The sequence below is a fragment of the Bacillus rossius genome, chromosome 2 (genome assembly GCF_032445375.1).
Source record: "Bacillus rossius redtenbacheri isolate Brsri chromosome 2, Brsri_v3, whole genome shotgun sequence".
Classification (NCBI taxonomy): Eukaryota; Metazoa; Arthropoda; class Insecta; order Phasmatodea; family Bacillidae; genus Bacillus; species Bacillus rossius.
Window position 1 is genome coordinate 106,651,385 of NC_086331.1, and position 23,735 is coordinate 106,675,119.

The window sequence follows — 23,735 nt, forward strand, 5'->3', positions numbered from 1 at the left end:
TATACATTACATGGGCGAAAATCTGTAGTATTCCAAGGGGGTGAGGAGAACATTTATCATTCCCATTTCACAGTTACGATGTTGCAAGCGCATGCTAGCCCCCTCAGAGAGGGGCCTTTTGCTTCCGGACACCCCCCCCCTCCAACCCCCGGGAGTTACGCCCATGGTACAGAGTATAATTTTTTTTTGATAACTAGATTCCAAAAATATTTCTTGTAGTACACGAACATAATTTTGATCTTATTTATGAGATTTACATTTTCCGAGTTCGCAAAACAGTTTTTTTTAGTATCCTATTTATTTTGTAAATATGCAACATGAATTTTATATATTGTACCGAAGTGTGTTATAAAACCTAAAATAATTAACTATCTTTAGAAACTAGAATTTCATACACGTGTTTGTAAAAGAACACAATTATTTTTACTGTGTGTGCATATACAAAGTATAAAAACTTCGGAATACTTTCCAGCTTAATTTGTTTATCCTCGTAAGGAAACGGTACTGTTTGCCAGTAAGCAAACAGCAACGTTTCCTTACAAATGTTGCACACATTTGTAAGAAATTTAAATTATAAGTGCCTAAACAGCCAATATTCCAACAGAAAATAAGCGTCGTCTTTGTTTTGCGAAGACACATAAACGTTTTCTGCAAATTCAGCACAAAATTTTAATTAATTTAAATGTTAGCTGCCTGCACAGCCGAAATAGCAAAACGAGACAAGTATCGTCATTGTAATACTAAGAGACATATCAAATACACTTTATAAACCCCTTTCCTGTAATACCTCATCTCGTACTGTTATAACAGAGAGCGAATGTGCAAGATAAATTAAATAACACGCAAGTTCACACATTCTGAACAATGAAAACATTTTCTGTACATAACGCAATTCATTAATTAAATATATGTAAACTGTACAAACAAAATTACTATTAAAAATAACTATTTGCCAAAATACATGGCAACAAATGAAAAAAGACACACAATTCTTGCAATATTTCATAGCACTTGCAAAAAAAACCATCTTTACCCTAATTGTGGCCATGGTAATTTTGTACAAGGAAATCTGCACGAAAGAGTTATGATAACAGACTGCAAGGAGAGACAAAAAATTTATAAGATATTTAGTTTCATCTTAGATGAGATTGAGGTTTGGTCATGGGCGAAAATCTGTAGGAGTTCTGGGGGGGGGGGGGGGGCGTCCACCGGTTAGCATTAATCATTCCAGTTTCACAGTTACGATCTGGCAAGCGCAATCTGGCCCCCTCAGTTGAGGGCTTTTCGATTCCAGGGGGCTACGTCCATGGGCATGGTTATCGCTTGGTGGCGGAATGTTAAAAACTTGATAAGGCAATGAAATATCTGCCGGCCATGACAGGTAGATGTTGCATGAGGGAGATGCCCATATAATGAGCGGGGAAATTCCTATTGCAGCCAGTAACTAACTCATTTATTGACGCTCCTTGAATTGTCTACAATGTTCGTTCAGTTTTAGCGTGCTACAATGGGCTAAGCTCAGCACGAACACACAGTTGGTGAAGCATAATCGTGTTTTATATGAGTGTGTATTGTTTTTTACTCAGTTGTCTTCAGTATGTTTGGAATATTAATTAAACGACCCGTAACTGCAAAGATCCGAAATCTCTCGCAAGAAACATTGGTGTGTATCGCTGAACATGCAGGTAATAAAAAGAGTAGCTTAAAAAAATATTTGTTACGTGACAAACTAAATATACATTGAGTATAATTTTGTCCGGAGTTAGAAATATGAGAGCACGTTTCTTAAGCTCCTCGGTATGCGAGACTTTTTAAAATTTATATATTAATTTAAAAATTTATTCCCTAATGTGTGTGTTGCGAGCGCATATTCTGCATACGTTTGTTTAAGTTGCTCAAGCAGGAAGATCTTTCAGTGTGTTGAACAGGATATAGAGGTTAACAATGGATCAACAAATTCTTACTGATCTAGGTGCATTAGGCATTGAATTAAGCCTTACGTGGACATTGAATTTTTGTTCTATTATTCAAATATTCGTTAGTATGAAAGCGCGAAAAACTAAATTTAAATGATTATTTCCTTTTACTTTATTCGGTGTTAAGTATGTTATATGTTAAGTTATTCAGTATTACGTAAACTGTTAGGTTTTAAAAAAGATCTGTCATATTTTTCAAAAAGATATAAAAGGGATGAGAATTATGTTTTACTGAGAAAACATTTAAAAAGATTCCTTAAAATGCTGTTAAAAATCACTTAGTGATGTCCTATTTATTTGACAGTAAAATCTCTTAAATGTTTGTAGACTTTTGATTTTTGACGTGATAACGTCTTATAAATCGATTAACGCCGGCTGCACGCACGAAAAAGCATGACTCATTGTCACGTTCCGCCTGAGCCGAGCGTGCAAGAACCGGCCAATCACCGTGCGAGAAAATCTTCTATAATATCAAACAGGTTAAGGCGGGCTTTTTAACTAATGGTTTTGATTATTATTTTCTAAACAAATTTATTTAAATTAAATTTGCGAAAACTGTAAATATTTGAAAATTAAAAAGTATGCAATTTTTCATCAATGTTTTCTTATGACGTTATCACGTAAAATTTTTGTCCGTAAACCGACTTTACAGACAATCACCTTTTTTTAATAGTGAGGGGTTTCAGTTATAAGATTAATAATTTAATTTGCCCAATTATTGAGCGCAAAAATAATTTCGAGATGATCGGTACTAACAACTTACCGAGTTCGAGGCGACATCGTTATCGAATAACAGATGGCAGTATTTCACTAATGACATTTGTGTCAACACGTTTTCAAAACACTGCATGACCTGCTGTATTTTTTACGATTGGATTGGACAATTAGATACTTATGACATAGATAAGATGGTTGCAGACTAATCACATCCACCTACTGTAAGCATGGGTGTAGCTAAGATTGTGTTTTAAAAGAGAGCAAAACATTTTCAGGAACATGACACATGTAAAAACTGAAAAAGGGGAGGAGGGGGAGACACATGTATGTAGAGTTAGCAACCCACCTTCCTAGAGAATTTCGTTGACATGCCTCAGCAAAAGTTATAGTATGCTTATTCAACACACAATTTTTCTATATACTTTTAGTTTTTACTTTTAGTTAGAATACTTCACTCCAATTTACCCTTGTGGCTACTACCCACGCACTGTAATTTTTTTTGTAAATGGAAGAAAAATATTCATGTAAAATTACAGATATTTGTAAATTAGTACATTTACATGACATTAACTGTATCACTACAAAATAGTGTTCGCAGTAATACTAGGTTCGTATTTTTACTCGGGAATTTTATTTTTGTGTTGTCTCGCTACCTGCAGTAATTAAAGTTATTTGTAAACAATTCTCTAAATAGCTTTCCAGGATTTACTGCGAACATTAGTAAGCATAATAAAAATAATAAGTCTCATTATTAAATATTCAATTATCTTTTCCATGGTTTAAAAAATGCTTAAATGAAACATCAATAAAATATAAAACTATTCACCAATTAAATCAAGTCTTAGTATTGAATATTCGATTATCTTTTCCATGTTAAACAAATTATGCTCGAATGAAAAATTAATCAAACTATAAAACTATGCACCAATTATCGTAATAAATACTCAGTATTATATTGAAAAACGTATTTCACGAATAAATATATTGCAGATAATTTAAATAAAATAAATATGGTAGCGCAAATCGTTAGCCGTTACAAAACTGAGGAATAGAAAAATACAAGCAGCGTTACGAGAATTCCGTAGTATCACTGCTGCGTCATTTCTACCTCTCCCCTGTGGTCTCCTCTTCTGGCCGCTATAACTAGCATATATCATGCTACGGAATTTTCGCGACGCTCGAAAATTGTAGCCTCCTCATTAAAGAAGTTTCACTTCAATAACTAACGATCCGATGATTTAAAGAAAAAAGTGGCCTGGTCACTCACTTCCCGTCTCAGTGATCAGGGATCTGTTCCCAGGTGAGTTGTACTGGCCTACTGTAATCCAGCGCTAAAAAAAACGTACAAAAATACATAGTTTTTAGGACAAACAGCGTGGAAGTCATAGAAAAAACCTTCAAAACGAGCATTGAAAACAAGGTACAAAATGAGATATTTAGTCTTTCATAGATACTCTCACTGGACGGCATTCTGAGAAGCTTTAAGTATTGCAGTTACAATAGCCATGTCAAAGATTACCGAACTTGGCTACATTGAAGTTTCCTTAAGATTTAAACAGTACATAAGCAAACATTACAAAAAAAACGTTTTTACAAGAAAATTTAATGGCCTCGTCAAGTCACATAAAGTTTTAAGGCTTTGCACGTAATTACGGGTTATACAAAATTTATATTTAAGATTAATTACAATGCACTGATAAATACGTTCATGAAAACATCCAGGGAATTACTCGCTCGTGTGTTACACGATGTTACCAATCACATATTAAGTGGGAAAGGTCAAATAATGGGTCGCTCATGCAAAACGCAATTAACAAACGCATCCAACCCGAGCCAACCCTACACTAGGCAAAGTACAAATAGACACCATATTAAAACAGGGCATACTCGACAACAAGGTAAGTTCAAACTATTAACTCTCTGATAAGACGAAAACATTAGACAAAAAGATGTTTAGATGAGCAACGAGTTCCACAGTCGTGCATGGGAAAAGTCAGCGACCAGATTAAACTTGAAAGCAAGACCTAAATACCGACAAGCATGACCAAAAATAGCTAGAATGCACCAGAGACTTTACGATAAGGGCTATAAATTTTAAGGCACATGTTAGGGTAAAACATGGACGACTCGCTAAGAAAGGCGTGCAGCGCACTGAGACCGAGGGAGGGGCCAAGTGCATGTTACATGCCAAGCAAGATCAAACAATAAACACCTCGTGGCATGAAAGCACCAAATGAAAGCTACGCGGCATTATTAATTTGCAAAAAAATCACAGAAGCATAGCCAACAGGCAGAACAGTGCATCAAAAAGTATTTTAGAGAATACATTCATGTTTCTAAAGGAAGCCCGAAACCCAAGTCGACTGGTGTTCGCCGCCCTCTTGCTCACCGCGAAGTGCAGAGGTAGCTCAAAGCTTTACACATACAGTACTCTACAGGATCTCTCATCCAGAGCTAGTTGAAGGCCTTCCAAGGCCATAACACTAAAGGAAACGACGAGCCACATGCACTACGCATGCGTGTAAGGGATGTAGGGGAACTCACTCTCGAGAGATGAAGGGGGTATACATCACAACACAGTCTCTCGTTCGGGTGGGCATCATCGATATCAACGCATGCAGTTTTGAAGTTGATGAGCCGGCTCCTCCGCCACCAGCTCAGGTTAAACCTGAAATATTTGAAAGCGATAAACGTGGCAGACAGCGCAGCAAACTAGTGGGTTTTCTCAGGGTACTCTTGTTTCCCCCATCCACTCATTCCGTCTATGTGCCACCCTAATCTCATCACCACACGTCGTATCTGGTGTCAGCCGATGTCGACGAGCACTGGCACACATTGGTGTTCCTTTTACTCTACACTTGAGTAGAACTAAAAACTGTAAACGTCCGAGGCAAAGAAAACTCAAGAGGTGTAACACTGAAGGGTCACATAAAATTTATTTATAATACACACACCACTAGATGAATGTAAAGGTGGATCGAAAAAGGCCGGAGCGAAATAATACGTCGGAGAATTTGGTAGCTTATTAACTAGTTTATAGAGAATATTTATGGAGACCAGGTGATTCATAGGTAACGTTTGGTTATCATGTAAGTAATACAAAAGATGGGTGAACTTACTAAATTATTAAAACACCTGTAAATCTTACATTATGGATGAAGTATTTCCCAAAAATCTATATTTAAATTACCATTACAAATACGAGGCAAACTAACTTGTTAGTAAAATAATAATGATTTTCGTGGCATTAAAAATATCTTATGAGTCTTACAAATACATATTAATTGCTTTAATGTTCTTTTAAATAACACACATCTGCAATTCTAGTGTCAGTTTAAAGATCAAAATGCATCTTAAGTTTGTTAAACTACCGAACAAATGTTCCATATATCTTATTCTTGTTACTCGTAAAATGCTGAAATTGATATTTAGCTCTTGCTTCACTTGTTTCACGGTCTATTGTAACCGCTGTTTTCATTAATCCCAGCCAAAGTTAGATTGGGTTCATCTTTCAGCAAGGGAGACATGTAAACACTATTTTTAACATAAAACAACAGGAAAACATCCTGTAGAGGGAAGAAGGTCGACACAGCAAGCCAAGGAATATTTGTTGATACCATCGCATGTCACAAATAATAAAAAAAATTAGATTTCCTCATCGGCATATTTTTATCTGGTTTGTGTAGGTGTGTCTGGCAGCTGTTTAGCCAAGGCATCATGCGCATGTGGCTTGTTCTGGGCTCTGTCCTAACCAGTGCAGCAGTGTCACCTAACTATGAGCATCTGGTCGGTACTCAAGTGGTTTGGAGATCACTGGCCTCTTGCTGGGCCTGTCTTAAGCCTTTGAGCATAGCCGTGGGACGAAAAACATGGTGGATATGGAGTGAAGACTGTGGCAAACAGTCCTTCCCCCAATCCTGAGCACTCCATATGATGCTAATAAAATCAGAGTCCCTCAGCGTTGGTATATTTTTGGCCAGCAGACATTTTGAAATACAGGTAACTTAAATGTAATGAAAGATTAGCAGCGACAATGAAATACAGACAACTTATTATATAGTCAACAATTCTATAGTTGATTTTGTGATTTTATGTAAGTTACAATTTTTTATTATTTTAAAACACACAAAGTTATTTCAATCTGCCTATTTTTAGGTTCAGTATTTATCAAGTTGCCCCAAAATCACTTACAGACATTCTTCAACACTATTCTCGAGCCATTAGACCACAAAGAAGTCATATATAATATAATTTAGGTCTACTATATGCCCAGTGTATCATTTAAATAACCCAAAGCTAGTAATAACCTTACTCCTAAAATATTCTGAGCTATGTGGTGTGCCGAGTCAGACAGGCCCCAAAACCAATTGTCTGACCGACAATTATATGTTTCATGAAGTAAGTATTATTTGTCAATGGTGCATTGTCGTTAGATGCGAACAGGTGGCAATGCTTACTCCAGGTTGTAGTACCACCACTAATGTTAACTTTCATGTTTCTGAATGTTTTGACCCGGTGAACATGAATCCTTAAGATTAGGCTAAAGATCCCAGAGTTTGATTCGTGGCCAGCTTCAGAGGAGTGGTTTAAGTGTCATCAATCACTCCCATGCCTCAAAAACAGGTGCAAAAATGTTCTGAAGTACTTTGCCATTACAAACCCAGGAGTATTGTGTTAGGTAAAACCATGCTGCTTAATGGAATCAATATGCTCAAATATGAGCTACAATATGCATCATCAGCAATAACTTATATATTTTTTGTGTGCATGGATATTATTATTTATTCTAAATAATTACCATAAACAAATTTCTTTTGTTACAGAGCTCTATGTTCATCCTGGATTTTGCATTGCCTTCAGACGAACCATTCTTGTCCACCAGAAGCTTGGACGATGTTTCGGTCGACTGGTTGTCCCAAGGGACCTACGACCACCTGGATGCCGATGCGTTCGGTACAAGTAACTCCACTGACACGGAAGGCTTCGGGGAAAGCGTGTACGTCACTGGCTCTGGCTTCATGGCGGGTGGCAAGCCAGCGCTCAGGAAAGAAGTGTTCATCTACAGGCCCATGATGGAGGCGATGCGTAGACCTGGGATGTCGGAGTTCCTGGGTCAGGTGTTGCCGATACTGCGCAGCATGTCACCGCCACAAAGGCTGGTGTTGGCGGCGCTGCTGTCGGCCAATGTGATGACGTCCTCGGCCTCACTGTCTCTGGACCAGGTGGTCGCCATGTTCACCACCGGCCACGACCAGCACAAGGCCAGCTCGGATGTGTCGTCGGACCTGCTTCTCCCAATCAGCGTCGATATTGCAAACACTTTCCACAGAGCTTCCAGGGATGAAATACAAGAGCAAAAAGTAAGTATACACACTCATAAAGTCTCCATGTTGTAATAGTGTAAGAACTAAAACTTTACAAACACGCAACAATATTTTTTAAAAGTTGTTGTCAAAAGAGTTTCCCCTGAAACATTCAAGTAGTTTCAGTTTGGATCGTAAATATTGGTAAATAATGTATGTATAGGAGTCGGTGGGTTATAATAAATTTTCATATTATTGTTTCACGAAACAATGTCACAGAGTTCTTTAGAATTTTGGCTCCCAAAAATTAACATTATTCATTTTAAAATTAAAATTAATATGAAATTTACAATATTTGAAGATTTACTTTTTTATAAATTGTATAGGTTAGTAACTAGCCTTACATTAATAAGAAAATTACCAACCAGAGAAGAAATGTTTCATGTGTATTTTCTGAACAATATTAGAGAGCTCTCATTTACATCTCAGCTAGAATACCAACCTTCCAGAGGCACCATGACAGCCAAATCCTATCCAGCAAACAACATTTATTCATTAGTAATAATATTGATGGCACTAACAAAGAGACCAGGGAGAGTGTTAATGCATCCAAGTGAATGTAAAACAACAGTGGCACATGCAGAGAGGACAGGGCGAGTTTTAACCCAGCAAAGTGAATGCACAAAATCGATGGCACAAGCAGAGACACAAGTGTTTTTTTTTTGCCGAGCCAAGTGAATGCACAACATCGGTGGCACGGGAAAAGAGGCCAGGGTGATTGTTGGTCCAGCCAAGTTATTCCAAAACATCAATGGCACAAGCAGAAAGGACAGGGGGAGTGTTGACCCAGCCAAGCGAATGCACTAAATCGGTGACACGAATGAAAAGGCCCAATAGAGTGTTTACCAGCCCTATTTAATGTAAAACATCGGTAGCACAAGCAGATAAGGCAGGGGGAGTTTTGATCCAACCAAGTGAATGTACAAAATCGGTGGCACGAGCAAAGTGGCCAGAGGGAGTGTTGATCCAGCCAAGTGAATGTAAAACATGGGTGGTACAAGGATTCATTTATAAATGCTGCAATTGTTGTTTAATGTGCTGTACTTGACAATAACTACTCCAGTGAGGGCTGGGTAGCCCCTAATACGAGCTCCTAATAGCCATAGGGAAATGGATATGCCATTTTAACACAACTTGGAGGTGTTTGGTCAGGAGCTACATTTAAAAGCTGAAACTACTCGTACCTGCATATTTTCCACCTACTCCTTCAACCTTATTAGGCTAAACTGTGGTTGACTCAAGGGATGCCTCATCCCAAGAGTATCCCAAGGGGCTTAATCAAGTCTTCTAAGTTTCTGAGACCCCTCAGCCATAGAGATTCTATGACCTGGTCCTAGTGCATCCAACTTCTACTAACTGTCCAGGCTAGTACCAGAGCTGTGTCACTGCTCACTGCATCCACCACTTAATGAAGTGGGGACTCCTTGGATCATGCTCTAAGTGATCAGAGCCACCATCAACAGTGCGATTCCACACCATGCGATCTGGGCCAGTATATTAAACCTCAGGAGGGAGTCCCAGTATCAACAAGGGTAACCCGGCTCTACTGCCTAGATATTTCATACATATGTGGGCTTGTACAGTATGTTAGCCCGTTAGCTAGTATGACTCGTGCCACCGAAGTTTTGCATTCATTAACTGAGTAAAAAACATTGTTATCTGTTGGTACTACCATGTTTTTGCATTTACTTGGCTGGATCAACATGCCTCCCTGGCCTATTTGCTAGTGTCGACACTGTTTTGCATTTATTTGGCTGGTTCAACACTCACCCTGACTTATTTGCCCATGCCACCGATGTTTGGCATTCACTTGGCTAAATCAACACTCTCCTTGGACTCTCTGCTCGTGTCACCTATTATGTAATGGTAAAGGCTAGTATGGGTTTGGCTTCTGCCGTGGAAATGGATGCAACTGATTTTGAAAGAATTCTGTAAGGTCTGGGTGAAAGGTCCTGGGGATGTGCTGACCCATCCAAATGAATTAGAAACATCGGTGGTATAAACAAAACAGACCAGGGCGATTTGTCCCATCCAAGTGAATATAAAATGTCGGTGGCACTAGCAGAGAGACCAGGTTTTTTTTACAGCTGATCAATGCATAACCTCGCTGTCACGAGTGAAGAGGCCCAGGGAGTTTTGATCCAGCTAAATGAATTCCAAACATCGGTGGCATTAGCAGATAAGACAGGAGGAGTTTGTCAGCCATATTAATGCAAAGCATTGGTGACAGACACTCTTAGCCACATCGAAGCTATTTCCGCACACCGGTGGTCTCGGGCAGTATGACATATTCTATTCAGGTGGTGGTCAAGGCAGTGGCGGCGAAGTGGTCTTCGGGCAGCGTAACACTCTATGGTAGTGAGAGCGGAGTCCTCTCCTTGCAAGAATCCCGAATCGGCTCGACTAAACTGGTGGGGTAGGAAGAAAGTTATAGGTGACAGCTTATATCAGTAACAACCCATCCAAATGAATGGAAAACATCGGTGGTATGAATAAAGTGGCCAAGGGGAGTGTTGTCCTATCCAAGTGAATGCAAAACATTGGAGGCATAAGCAGTTTTTGGAGATGCACATATATATTTTAAATATTTCAAAATAAAATGGCTGATAACCAAATAAATGAGTGCACCACAAATATAACCATGCCTCGTGACACCGGCGTAACATTGTTCTTCGAAAAGCCTACAAGCCAATTTATTTCCCTTGTATCCTTTAAATTTTATATTACTAGGTTTTGAAACCAACCTACCAAAAATAAATAAATCAATGTTCGTCAATTTCAAAATTGCTGTGTATTTGATACCAACATTGTTGTATTATTTTTACAAATGATATATAGGAGAGAAAATATCCAAAATTCATTCACCAGTTTACATAATTTTTAACATAAACAGCTGCAATTTTCATCATTTTTTTCAGTATTTTGTTAAATTGACAACAACATGTTTATCCTTCCCCAATATGATTGTTTTGGTCGGCAACTGTGTTGGCTGGTTTTCTGATAACATTCTAGGTATCGTGTGTATGTAGTTAAGTATATTCTACTATACAATCTTTTATGCACTTTTTATACCCATGGGCAGTAGCGGATCCAGAAGGGGGGCTAAGGGGCTCAAGCCCCCTCCAAAAGTATCTGGGTCCACTATTGTTTTAGTGTTTGCCTTGATAAAGCCTAGCCTCAGCTGGGTCAAGCCCCTCCCAAATCAAAATCCTGGATCCGCCACTGCCCATGGGTATAACAGATGTTATAGCAGAATGAATGCATAATATTTTCTCCAGTTCAAGGATGTTGACTTCAGAAGTGTTGAAAATATTTCCGGTGTCCTGTTTAGCCACGGCTGATATTTAAAAACCAAAGAAAATGTTGACTTAATCCTTTAAAAAAGAGTAATTTTATGCTTTTTTTTTTAAATAAACAGTAAAATGTGTCTAGTTTTAGCTTCAACTTTAATTGCCTTGTGATCTTTATTCAGGAGATGCAAAAAGAAAAACACGTGCCATTAGCATCTAATAGTCGCCTAGAAAAGGATACTTTCGCGCATCATCGTGTGGAAAATTCGCCAGCAAGCATCAAGCAAAGTCAACATATACTCACTGGCTAGACATGTGTTGACCACTAGACGTCTTTGTAAGGTTCGTATCAAGAAAGTTTGGTTTCAAGAAATTGCATGATGATAAGTGTTTTATAAGACAATTTGGGTTGCTAAGTGCATTGTTCAGTAAGTCTTGCAGGTGAGCGAAGATCTTATGTTCGACTCTCAACCAGGTATGAAATACTTTAAGATTGAAAAACTGTCTTTCCTCTTCACTTCCATGCTACAAAGGCAATGGGAAACCACCAACTTCTCTCCTGTGGGTGGCTTGGTGTTCCACGACACAGCTTTACGGGTCGCCCTGCGTCACCATGAATCACCATGCTTTACTAGAAGCCAATATTATTTTTAAACTAGCATGACGCACCACTACTACTGCAGTATTCGTTTATGCATATTGCCGATTTTATATATTGAGGTAATCCGTAATTCGAAATACCCTAAATAAAACATGAATATTTACATTAATTTTATCATATGTATGTTATATTTGCAGCAGATCGTATTTTTCGGTGTTGAAAAACGAATTGGTCTTTATAACGATGTATTTTATCATAAGGATCATCAACCACAAAACATCTGACTAGCCAGAATGTCCACCTTGTGGGAAAGTTCTTGTGGAAAATTTCACACAGTCGAAAGCCACACTCATGAAAACGGCCAGCTGGTTGGGCGGTTTTCATAGACATTCAGGTAAGGTAGCGAATAAGCACTGCCTTGTTGACACCAACTCGCGTGCCGTATTCCAGTACATGTCCAAACCGAACCACAGTAAGGTAACAAAACGGTAACCGTTTCAATTGACTATGCCCTGCGCGAGGCTAGAAACTGGTTCCAACGCATTCTAGTGGACTTTACGCATCTATTGATACACTTATTACGGCAAAAATCCTAGAGATAGCAGCATCATCGCACAAAAATATAACTGTTTATCTAATTTTCTTAAGTACCTTTAAAGTTGCGATTATTTCTTGTTATGACCATTAAAGCGTACCAAATGTATTCAAGGATGGTTTCGCTATCATAAAGTTTCATTTGGCACATCAACACGCGTAATACGTCCCCCGATGATTACAAATATTACTATGTACGTGTTAATGGAGCCAGATGTGAGTACGCCATTTGCACGAAATCAACATAAAAGTGAGCGCTGCGCATGCGCGGAGTGCAGCCTTAGAGGGGCTACCAACAAAATAAACATGTGATTAATTTAATTAATTAATTAATTTGAATAAAACCCAGCTAGATGGGTCATGGAAGAAAGTAAAACATGTTGTGAAATTTAGCGAACAAGGGATAGAAACGTAAAGCACAACCAAATTTACAAAAATAAATATATAATTTATTGCTTAGAATAAATATGAAATTGCATTAACTATTCACATTTGTGATGATACAATTAGAGGTACGAGTCATTGTATTCGAGACTATTATTCGACACATAGTCATTACAAAATATACGAATGTTATTGCAATAAATATAAAAGTTAATATATAATCCCGCTCGTGAAAATATCATACCATTAGCAACGTATCCAAATATATAACAAGAAGTTAACGCCGTACGAGACCCCTACATTACTTTACAAAGCAAGCCTATTTTAAAAAACTAACTCATAGAAACAACACGATTCATTACACAGAAACCGAGAAGGTCAAGATAACTGCTCCTCGTGAGGAGATTCAAAAAGGGTGCTCGTGCTTATGGTCTGTCCGATCCAACGGCCATAGCCAGGTAATAAAATAGAGCAACAAGTTACGGCCAACAGCAATGAATAAAAAAAAGTACGTTCTTGTACAAGCACGGCCAGTCAAGGTAATCAATACTTAAGGCTATAATAAGAATGAGAATATTAAATCTGGGGGTGTCGCGCCACGGTTCGGGTATGGCGCAGCAGTCATGCTTCAAACAGCTGATTAACTCCAAAGCAATTTAAGCAGACACAGGACAACCAAAATCAAATTTTCTAAAAGTGGTGGCCGAAACAGGAATTTAGAATATAGAAAATAGAACGCTAACCTCAGGATAATTTCAGCTACATAAACAACAAGAACATGGACACTTCACACTAATTTAAAGTTACGACTGCTTGAGCATACAGGGGGCCTACAAATTTATAATCCCAGTGAAGTCACGGGAATCGGCGTAGGGGAAAAAAGGAAGGGGAAGGTGGAGGTTGACTGATAAGGGGAAGGGAGCGGAGGCGCTCGGCGGCGCGCGGTTTGAAGTGGCATCCACAGGTCGGCAACAGATAGGACACCATAATCGTTCCATAAAAATAAGGAACTGGCCGTATCCTATCGTGAACATATTCAACATCTTAACCCTTAATTTTGTGTCTTGGAATACCGGCCCTAAACTTCCATAGAGCAGTGCAGGTCAGCGGCCATGGATGTTGGTACGGAGTTTTCCAAGCGAACTTCCACCGTGTCTCGTAAGAGAAGTCTATCGAGTCACGCAGGTGTTATTTCGGAGTGGCTTGTCTGTAGCATGTCATGGGGGTGTTTAGAGTGATAGGTACTGGCCTGCATCTCAGAGTCTTCGTCACAATTACGCGCAAGGCACTGAACTGGTGGGAGTCTCTGTTGAATAATTTTTTGTTGTAGTATTAATGTACAATAAGATGATATGCATGACTTCCTGAATTCTCATACATAAAAAAATATTTGATCGTGAAAACACCCGTTTTAGCAATTTTCACATTTCAACATTGCAGCATCGGTAGTTTGTTCAATGACTTTCGTAACAGAGGCCCTACATACATCTTCAAAAGTATTTAACAGGGTTTTCTCGTAGCCCCGCAAGTCGTTTAGCGACCCTGGAAGTTGCAGCTTTACGCCAGTATTAAAACGGAGTAAAATCTTCACGCACCGAATATTGAGCTAGCTGGTGAACTACTGAACACTTACTCGGTTGCATGAGAGACTATGTTACAAAACGAAATAGTTTTGGAGGGCACCTTGCAACATTTTTTTCTTTCAAAACCTCCCTTGATTAATAAATTATTTGTTACTGACAATATTAATATGTAGTAAACAATATTGATTTAAGTTCAAAGTATTATTTCTTCATCATTATAATTTTTTCAATTAACACGGTGTTTCTTGCCTGTAATTCTGTGATAAGCTTTATATTATGTGTGGCTGGACTTAGTGTTGTATACAACCATGAAGTGCGTGACGCGTTAGTTCAGATCACTGTAACAAATGCATTTGAACAAAAGTGGGCATTTAGTCTTATACCTCGAAGTACAGAAGTGACACATAGTTTTTGTCCAACCAAACGTTGTCTTATAAGTATCGCGAAAAACACATATTTGTAGTTTATTGGTAGTTATATATATTAGCATAAAATCTACAAGCTTTATAATACAATTTTTTTTCTAAAATTGTTTTCTAATTAGTAAGTTGTGATGCTGGCCCACTTGGACCACTGTTGCTGGCAGCTGCATTCTCGAAGCACCGTACACGTGTTTGCTGTGTTCGCAGTGCCCCGATGGTAGCGACAACCATTGTGCTATAAGTTGTTGTATTTTCGAAAAACAGTATCAAGCCGGTGTCGTGAAACAGTTATATTTACAGTGCAATCATTGATTTGGTTAACAACCATTTTATTTTGAAATATTTAGAATTTATGTATGCATATTAAAAATACTAAAATGAGTTTTAGGACAGAAGAAAATATTTCGATTAAGTGTAGATTAGGTTCAGTTACAAGCGCATCCCACTGAAATGCTTATCAGTGTCGTCTTTTTACCGTATGTTTCTGTTAGTAAACTTTTATTGAGCAAAAGACTATTTCATATATAGAGTGCATTGTTAACGTAAAGACACTTGACAGGGATGTATTTTAAAACACGGGGACTATTGATTAATGGAAGACCAAACAGACTTTCAGGAGAGAATTCAGCGAGCATATCGTAAAGGACTTGGGTGTCGAACATCCACAGAACTGACCACTGCCCGAAGACAGCACAGCTTGGAGAAATGTTGGAAATAAATTTTAGGACCACGAACTAAAGAAGGAAAACTGTTGACAACTAATAACTGGTGTTTCATTGTAGCCGTGGTGTTGATTCCGCTAAGACTCCACGCACAGTTTCATGGCAAAGTAACTTTCCTTTTCGTTCAATGTGTGTTTAGAAGTTATCATTCGCCGAATGTGACCTTGTGTTCCCGTTAAACATTCATAACAGGAGGAGCAAACAAGAATGTACGCAACCATTTCAAGCTCTGAGATTGTACCACCGTCAGGTTGAGAATAATATTGTCGTATTGTGTGTTTAAAGGAAAAACGTTAAAGGATTTGATATGCACTTTAAAGCATTAGGGAAGTTATCAAGCAAGGGTAGTGCGTTGTGTTTTCCGAGTATTTATCTGAGATAAACATTGCCTGTGTAAGTATCCGAGTTATTTGAACCAAGATACAAGGTGAGGCAGAACTCTACTGTCAGGTAGTGGACTGTACTTGAACAACACGGACTTGTAACAAAACAAAACAAAAAAATTTTGCGCAAAACAGCTGCACATAACTTGAAAACATTGATGAAAAATCGAATAAAAAAAGTCCGTTTGTGACACTGGCATGTTGTTCGCTTGTGGCTGAAAATATGCAAACAAAATCGTGTGGGGAATCTTATCATTCGTCTGCTTAATGTCAAAAAAAAAAAAAAAAAGTTAATGGACCAAAGGCATAACGCCATATGGTGAACAAGTGAAACTTAAGTGCGGATAGTATTGAAAAATATACTTTTACTAACTTTTGATGTATTTAGGTTCACAAGAATCTCATTTCCTCAGACACGAGTTCAAACATAGCCGGATTTATCTCAAGTGGGAAATGTGGCGGGCGTTGCCGTTAGCCCGTGTGTTTTTATCGGCTTACTCCCGTCTCTCCCACTCATACATTCCGTAAATGCTTCATTGGCGTCTCATCGTCTCTCATCGTCTCTAATGACATCGATGTCTGTAAGGTGTTAGCACAATAATAAATTAATGATTAAGGCCTTAACGTCTTCTCGACAGCGAGGTCATAGGAAACGGAGACACACAACTTAAATCAGAAATGGCCTGCAGTAAAGAACCATCCCTGGGGCGACTTCGGAAAATATCAGTATTTATGGATCAGTATTCGAACTCGAGTCAAACAGAATACGAGCCCAGTGACTTAACAATACAGTTTAAATACTACACTAACAAAATGAACAGTTAAGACTGGGTAAACAATTGAAAAAAAAAACAGTAACAATGACAGTAGGTCGTATTCATCTTTATCTGTAAAATAATCTACCTATAGATAGATGCCTATGAGTAATGTTGAACCTGGTTATCAGTTAAATATAGCCTAAGTAAATATTATTTTGTTTCAAATATGTATCTCAGTTTTTGATGTCTCAAAAACTAGTTTCAAATGTATGTCATAGAGAAAAACTGAAGTACGGGCAAAGAAAGATTAATACACAAATACACAGAAAAACAAGCCAAAATCAGTCTACGTCAAATGTTCAATGTACATACAGCAAAGAGAATTCCGTTGAAGGAAACAGTCGGAACAATATTACAGCACAAACTATCACAGATGGCTGACAACGAATATACAGGTGGAACGAGAACAGTAAGTATAGACGAACAAACTTTGACAACACAACGACAAACAGTGTTATGTTGATTTCTATGTTCATTGTAAATACTACAATGCTTGCATGTATTGTTGACTTGCTTCATTACCCCTTACTGTCTCTACCCTAATAAAATATTTTACGAAATATATTAAATACATATCAAGTGTGCATTATGAAATCAAATAAAAATATATATTTTATAGCTGAATCATTATGAACATGATGGTTATAGGTGTTATAGACGTTACTACAATTACTCTTGAGTACTTTTTCAAATCCAACGTATATCTTTCTGAACGGGCGTGCAAAATAAATCGTAAGATTACATTGAAATTTTTTTATATACATTTGTTATTAACGACTTATTTCGTGGAATGTATTTGTTACTAAGCCATTATTGAAATTTTTAGAACTTGTTTAATTGCAGAAATAAGACATTAGTTTGTTATGTTTAAGCATTATAGTAGCATTTGATTAAATTCAGAATGTTACATTATCTAAAATATAAATACGTTCATCACTGACTCCCTGACTGACCCTGTAACTCTGTATTAATTCTGTTTTCATGTGCTTACAGTGTAACATTTTCATTGCTCTTTGCTAACCTGTTCCTCCAAGCATTGCTGCCGAATCCCTAGAGCGAAGATAATATGCATGGGGGATAGCGTCATATTTTGACGAGGCAAATAGTTCCAGCATTTTTCAATGATAAAGTATCTAGCTGTGGCTTATTTTTGCTACGGTATGGCCGCGTATATAAGTTTAATGTAATTCAAGTTGTTGGCCTCCACTTGCAAATATGAAACTACCAACCACTGTTGTTTCAATGTTCTACCGCTAATCATACGATTAAATTGATCGCGAATAGATATTAAGGCACATTTGAATTGTAGCATGCTAATGTTTTTGTGAACTCTATTCAATTGAGCACCTTAATATTAATCACACTGCCGTGCCGGTATGGTTGCCATCCTTGTGTATATTGAAACGAATCCACAGCATAGAAGATTAATGAATGACCAGAGACAATTAATAAGCAATGTGGTTTTTCAAGAGGTTCTTCATTAAAAACAATTTTTGGCAAATATTTTTTTTATCATTTCACACACATATAATTATGTATATGTATTTATAAGTATATCAATATAATTTTCAATTTCACAATATTAAAAGAAATATAAATTTTAATAAATATTACATGTATATTAAATTAAAGTGTTTGTTATATTCAACGTATTCCAATGGACACCTTAGGTGCTTTACAACTAACCAGTTTTGTAGATTATAAATGGCAGGTATAAACGATGACGATGTTATGTTTGACGCCTGCTCTGATCATGTTAACAATTGGTTCTCACATGCTAGACAAGAGAATTGCTAGTTTAAATCTCATTTACAAGTTTAAAAACAACATTTCAATTGCATTTTTTGACACTATGTTTTCCTTTTATTCTTAGCTCGGTATAATTATTTACAAATGATTTTGTCTTGCTTTATTTAATGTTGATTCAACAAAACATTTTTGTCTTAAAAGAATTTTCAAGTGTTTTCTTGGCATATTTGTAGTTATGGCTTTGGAGTAATAAGATAAGGGTCAGGGTGGATTTTAAACCAAAATATTAATAATGGTTCCAGCGCTGACTTCATATCATTAAAAATATCCTTTTTGAAAGTAATAACTTAATAAGTATAAAAAATAATGATTTGTTAAATAATTTTCCTGATCAAAAATTTTATATTCAGATTTTTTAAAAATATTTTGTATGTTCTTTTTGATTTGTTGATTATATTTTCAGGCTTAATGGAAGTACCAACAAACAACTGTTGCACGTATGGTGCGTGCAAGAAATCTGAAGAGTTATATTGGCTTAGATGATATACAATGAAGAAAGACAATGGAAATTATATCACATTGTCAATTGTTATTTATTTTAAATCTATTTTATTTTCGCATGTTATATAGTATGTAAGTTATTTAAGCAATACATATAATGCACCAAAACTATTTTTTTCCCTTACTTTTCATTTTCCTATTTTCTTTAAGAGGCCGAACTAGAAACCGAAGAAACAAATGGGAATTTTAATTTAAACTTATAAACCAACAATATAAATAGTCGATCATTGTTTCTACAATGTTCGGGGATTGCAATATGGCGACGGCGAAGAAGCAAGTGACTTCAAAAACATTACGACATGCTAGGGGGCAGGAGGGGATGCCGGGCAAGCCGGGTAACTGCTCAGGAGGGAGGGGGGGGCGACGGAAGACTGCCATAATGGAAAACTACCATAATGCCATAATTCCACCTGGCCTCTTCGGAAAAGGCGGAAAAGTACCATAACAGAAAACTGCCATAACGAAGTGGAATTATGCCATATTTATTTATACACTATGGAATGAACACAACTGCTTTGCTCTCAAAGTAGCGTATAGAATACTTCGCTAGGTAGCGCTGTTAACCCCCTAGCTGTTTCTTAGGTTAACTTAAAAGGCTACAGATAGCACTTCTGGCGGTGATTTTCTGTAGTTCGTCAAAAATCAACTCAACAGTTCGCGCACTAGTATAAACAAATGTTTCCAAAAATTGGTTATTTGAAGCAGCACTGTATAGATATAAACACGATCTTTAAATAAATATGGTAGTTTTCCATTATGGTACTATACCTTCTGTTTTGACGGGTTGGGGGGGGGGGGGCAACGCAAGACTGCCATACTGGAAAACTACCATAATAAAAGAATTCCGCTTGGGGGCGACGGAAAAGTGCCATAATAGAAAACTACCATAAGTTAAAACGCAACCATAAAGTCCTAATGCTCGAATGACAAAGTAAATTATGTCTGTTATCTTAGAAAGAATTTGTAGAAATAAGCAGCATACAAAGTCTTGTGATTCTAATTCATGTGTTATCTCCAGGTCACTAGTTGAAATGAAATGCAATCTAGTGACCGAAAATCACAATTCCCTGACAACCGACCGTTAAGTAAGTAAAATATTGCATGATTTATATCATATGTTAAAAATGCCACGACAGATTGTCACCATCAGGCGTATAGCCATCTATAGTACTGATGTGGCAATTAAATTGATTTTATTTTACGTAATGTATATCAAAAGAACGATAAAATAAACTTAAGCATGAATGATTTCACAGAAAAATATGTTTAAGTTACCACATCATTAATAATACCCACATGATGTTTCTGATGGGCTGTTGGGGTTAAATTTTCGTGGGCTGACTTCACGACCTCACTTTTTAATGGCGGTAATGTTGTTTTTGTCGTGTCGGAGCTGTCACATGATATTGTGATTCCAGCATAATGTTTTAGCATGTGCTGAGAAAACCACTAGAAGAGTATTTTAACATATAGATCTAAAGAAAAACAATTTCCATTAAGAACAGATAAAAAACAATCTCAACATTTCCAACCTGAGAACTGTGAATACGTCATATTTTTTATACTTCACTTGAGAACGATTCACGTTTGCTGTTTAAGTTTTATTGATTAATTAGTGGTGGAAAGTAAGGAAACATCCTACCAATTTTCTAGAATTATTTCAGGAATCAGCAGAAAAAATCAGTGGGGATGTATCGGGACTCGCGGCCGTTGGTTTCGCGTGCAACGTCTTATGTCAGCGAGTCGCTTTTAGTGTAATGATTTAAAATAAAAACAATAAAAAAGAGACATTGACTACGTATTAAACATTTTAATTCAAAACAGACACTAAATGGTAGCTTACTATTCATTTCAATTTAAATTCGACAAAAAATTTTATTTAACATTGTCCTATGATATGAGATATCGAAGGCATAATATCAACATTGATGTTTTTGACGTGATAACGACTTATAAATCGATGAACGCCGGCTCCACGCGCGAAAAGGTATGACTCATTGTCACATTCCGCCTGATCCGAGCGTGCAAAAACCGGCCAACCACCGTGGGAGAAAATCTTCTATAATATCAAACAGGTAAAGGCGGGCTTTTTAAAAGCAGCAATTTAAAAAATTTTATATGACGTTATGACGTAAAATTATCGTCCGTAAACCGAATTTACAGACAACCCCCCCCCCCCTTTTTTTTTGCGTTAATGTGTTACCACTTGACACTAAAGAAAATGAAATTAGCAGGTCAAATATATTCCTTAATGTAAACAGTAACTGTTTTTGTAGTGAACGAAACCTTTTCACCATTCTGAAATTGTATTGAACATCCCGGAAATAAATTATTCTTGAGGTGTTTGTTGTTATTCTTATTCTTCTTCTTATTATTATTATTAATATTCTACTATGCGAGTTTGACAGTTGTTTATTGTCTCCGTTCGAACTTAAAAAAAAAGTTATTTTTTTCAATACGTTCTACCGTTACGCATTTTCGATGATGTTACTTCAATCATAGATGGCAGTGCAGTCGGCGATTGTCTAAGGGTACAGAAAAACGTTGAGTTTCCAGTCTTTCAAATGTATGGTCGTTGGGCACACATCTGTACGATTCGTGGTGAAAAAAAAAGGGGGGGGGGGGGGAGAGGCCGCGTGGCCAGATAATTTTTTTTTGGTGAACGTACAATCTGTACTGCCCAGTGTTGTCAGTTCTCTATACAAAAACACACGAATCACTGCGCTATCACGTCTGAGTCGTGAGCTACACTGAACAGAATTATTTTCCTAACCTAAAGTAAAACTAAGTGTACCTATTTGGGAGGTCTAGGTAGGTAATACTCTTAAATGCGTCTCAGGCCGAAGCCTATATAGTTAGGAAAATATTAAAGCAAGATGATACGTACCTTTTGGTCTGTTCTGGTACCTATATGATTCGCTGTTAATTTTAAGACTTTTAAGGTGATATGACAATGGCCAGCCGGGATTTGAACCTGTGTTCTCTGGAATATGAATCTAGTGTCTTACGACTTGGTCCATAAACTTCGATAGTATATCTTTTCTTATCTTCAGATTGCCTTGTATTGATGCCCCATGCTACAGGCGTGAGTGTACGATCATTGCACAACAGTACAAATACATAGTTTCAGACTAGAGTACCTACTCCATGTAGGCTATCATCACATGTCTTGAAAAATTATTGACATCTAACATTATAAAAACAACTACTTTTTTTTAAAAAATTACAGTCACAAATTATAACTCACGTGTTTTGAGTATATCGTGTACTAGTGCGTATAACTACATGTGATTTTGTTTACACATTTACCATGGGTGTAGCTAGTATTTGTGGAAGGGGAGGGCAGAGGCCAGTCCCTCCTCCGGAAACTCTTTTACAAAGACAATGCTTGAAAATACCTTTTTAGGCTAGTTGATGATCCCTTAAGTGCTTTTTTAAATTCCTGCCATTGTAATTTTTGTAAAATAAAATTCTTTGTCTAAATAAATCTGGCAACCCTACTCCCCCTATTTTTACTACGCTCTTGACACTTATTGGTACTGAAACAGGTTCCTCTTTTGAGTAAGCTGCTCTGCAGTAATACCTGTGCCTTGTTAACAGAAGTGTAAACAAATATACACATAAAACAAACAAAACACAAATCTGTTTAAAGAAAGTCAGTATCTATGTTAATTTAAACAAATTCAGTGTAGTTCATTAAAAAAAATTGAACTGACAAGCAACATTTTAATTAATATGTAAATATTTCAATTGTAATTTATTATTATTATAATTAATTCAATATGTAGGTTTGGACATACGCCATTACTCATTAAACTGTATGTCATGACAAACCTCAGTCTGTTTATGCCTTAAGAAGGGAATTGATCTTTATCCCGAAACGTCGCAACTGTTCTCTTAGGAATTATATACTGGGTCCGGCAGTTATCTTGGCGTCTGAGCTCCCTAGTCCTGTCTGAGGGAAAGGGGAGGGCGAAGAGAAAGCGATACCCTATTGTCAAGGTCAGCGGCCAGGTTTGTACTAGCAGAACAGAAAACATTCGGCGCGTGACTTCCTACACTACGTAAGTCTGTATCCACGGGGACCCCAGGGCGGTAAGGCCTTTTGGCTAAGAGCGCTGGGTTACCAAACCAAAAGTGAGAAATCCTATTAATTGTACTTGTACTACATAAGTGTAACATTGTGTAAATTGCAGTGGTTGTGCTCGAATATTTGTACTCATCTGTCAGGAAAAGTAACAAACTATTATCTAAAACTGTAACGTTTTACTTTGTCCCATCAGATATACTTACAGTGTCTGCTAATTATTATGCTAACCAAAACTAATTGAAATTTTGTTAACTCAGTAACTAGCGAAAACCAGACACGATTTATTTTGTAAACTAGGTCACTTAGTATGTAAAATAAATTTAAAACTATGCTTCTCAATTCATTGTGTTCTCAAAATTATTTTTAAAAAAAGTCTTAAAAGAAAAAGCAAACGACCAAAACATTACGCAATTGTAGCTCTCCGCGCGAAAGCTATCTCACAGTTGATGACGCAGGAGCCAGTCTAGCCCTTATCGTTCTCC

The 23,735-nt window shown here is 37.2% G+C and overlaps 1 protein-coding gene across 1 annotated transcript in view; it reads left to right on the plus strand.

The window, feature by feature from the left end:
- The window catches only part of LOC134529570 (uncharacterized), a 62,538-nt gene extending 43,267 nt beyond the window's left edge, over positions 1-19,271 (plus strand). The window contains exons 2-4 of the mRNA XM_063363797.1: positions 7,517-8,053; positions 11,529-11,688; positions 19,066-19,271. Coding sequence (XP_063219867.1) covers positions 7,517-8,053; positions 11,529-11,657 — 666 coding nt within the window. The 3' untranslated portion in view covers positions 11,658-11,688; positions 19,066-19,271. The remainder of the gene's footprint in view (positions 1-7,516; positions 8,054-11,528; positions 11,689-19,065) is intronic.
- Positions 19,272-23,735: the final 4,464 nt, after the last annotated feature.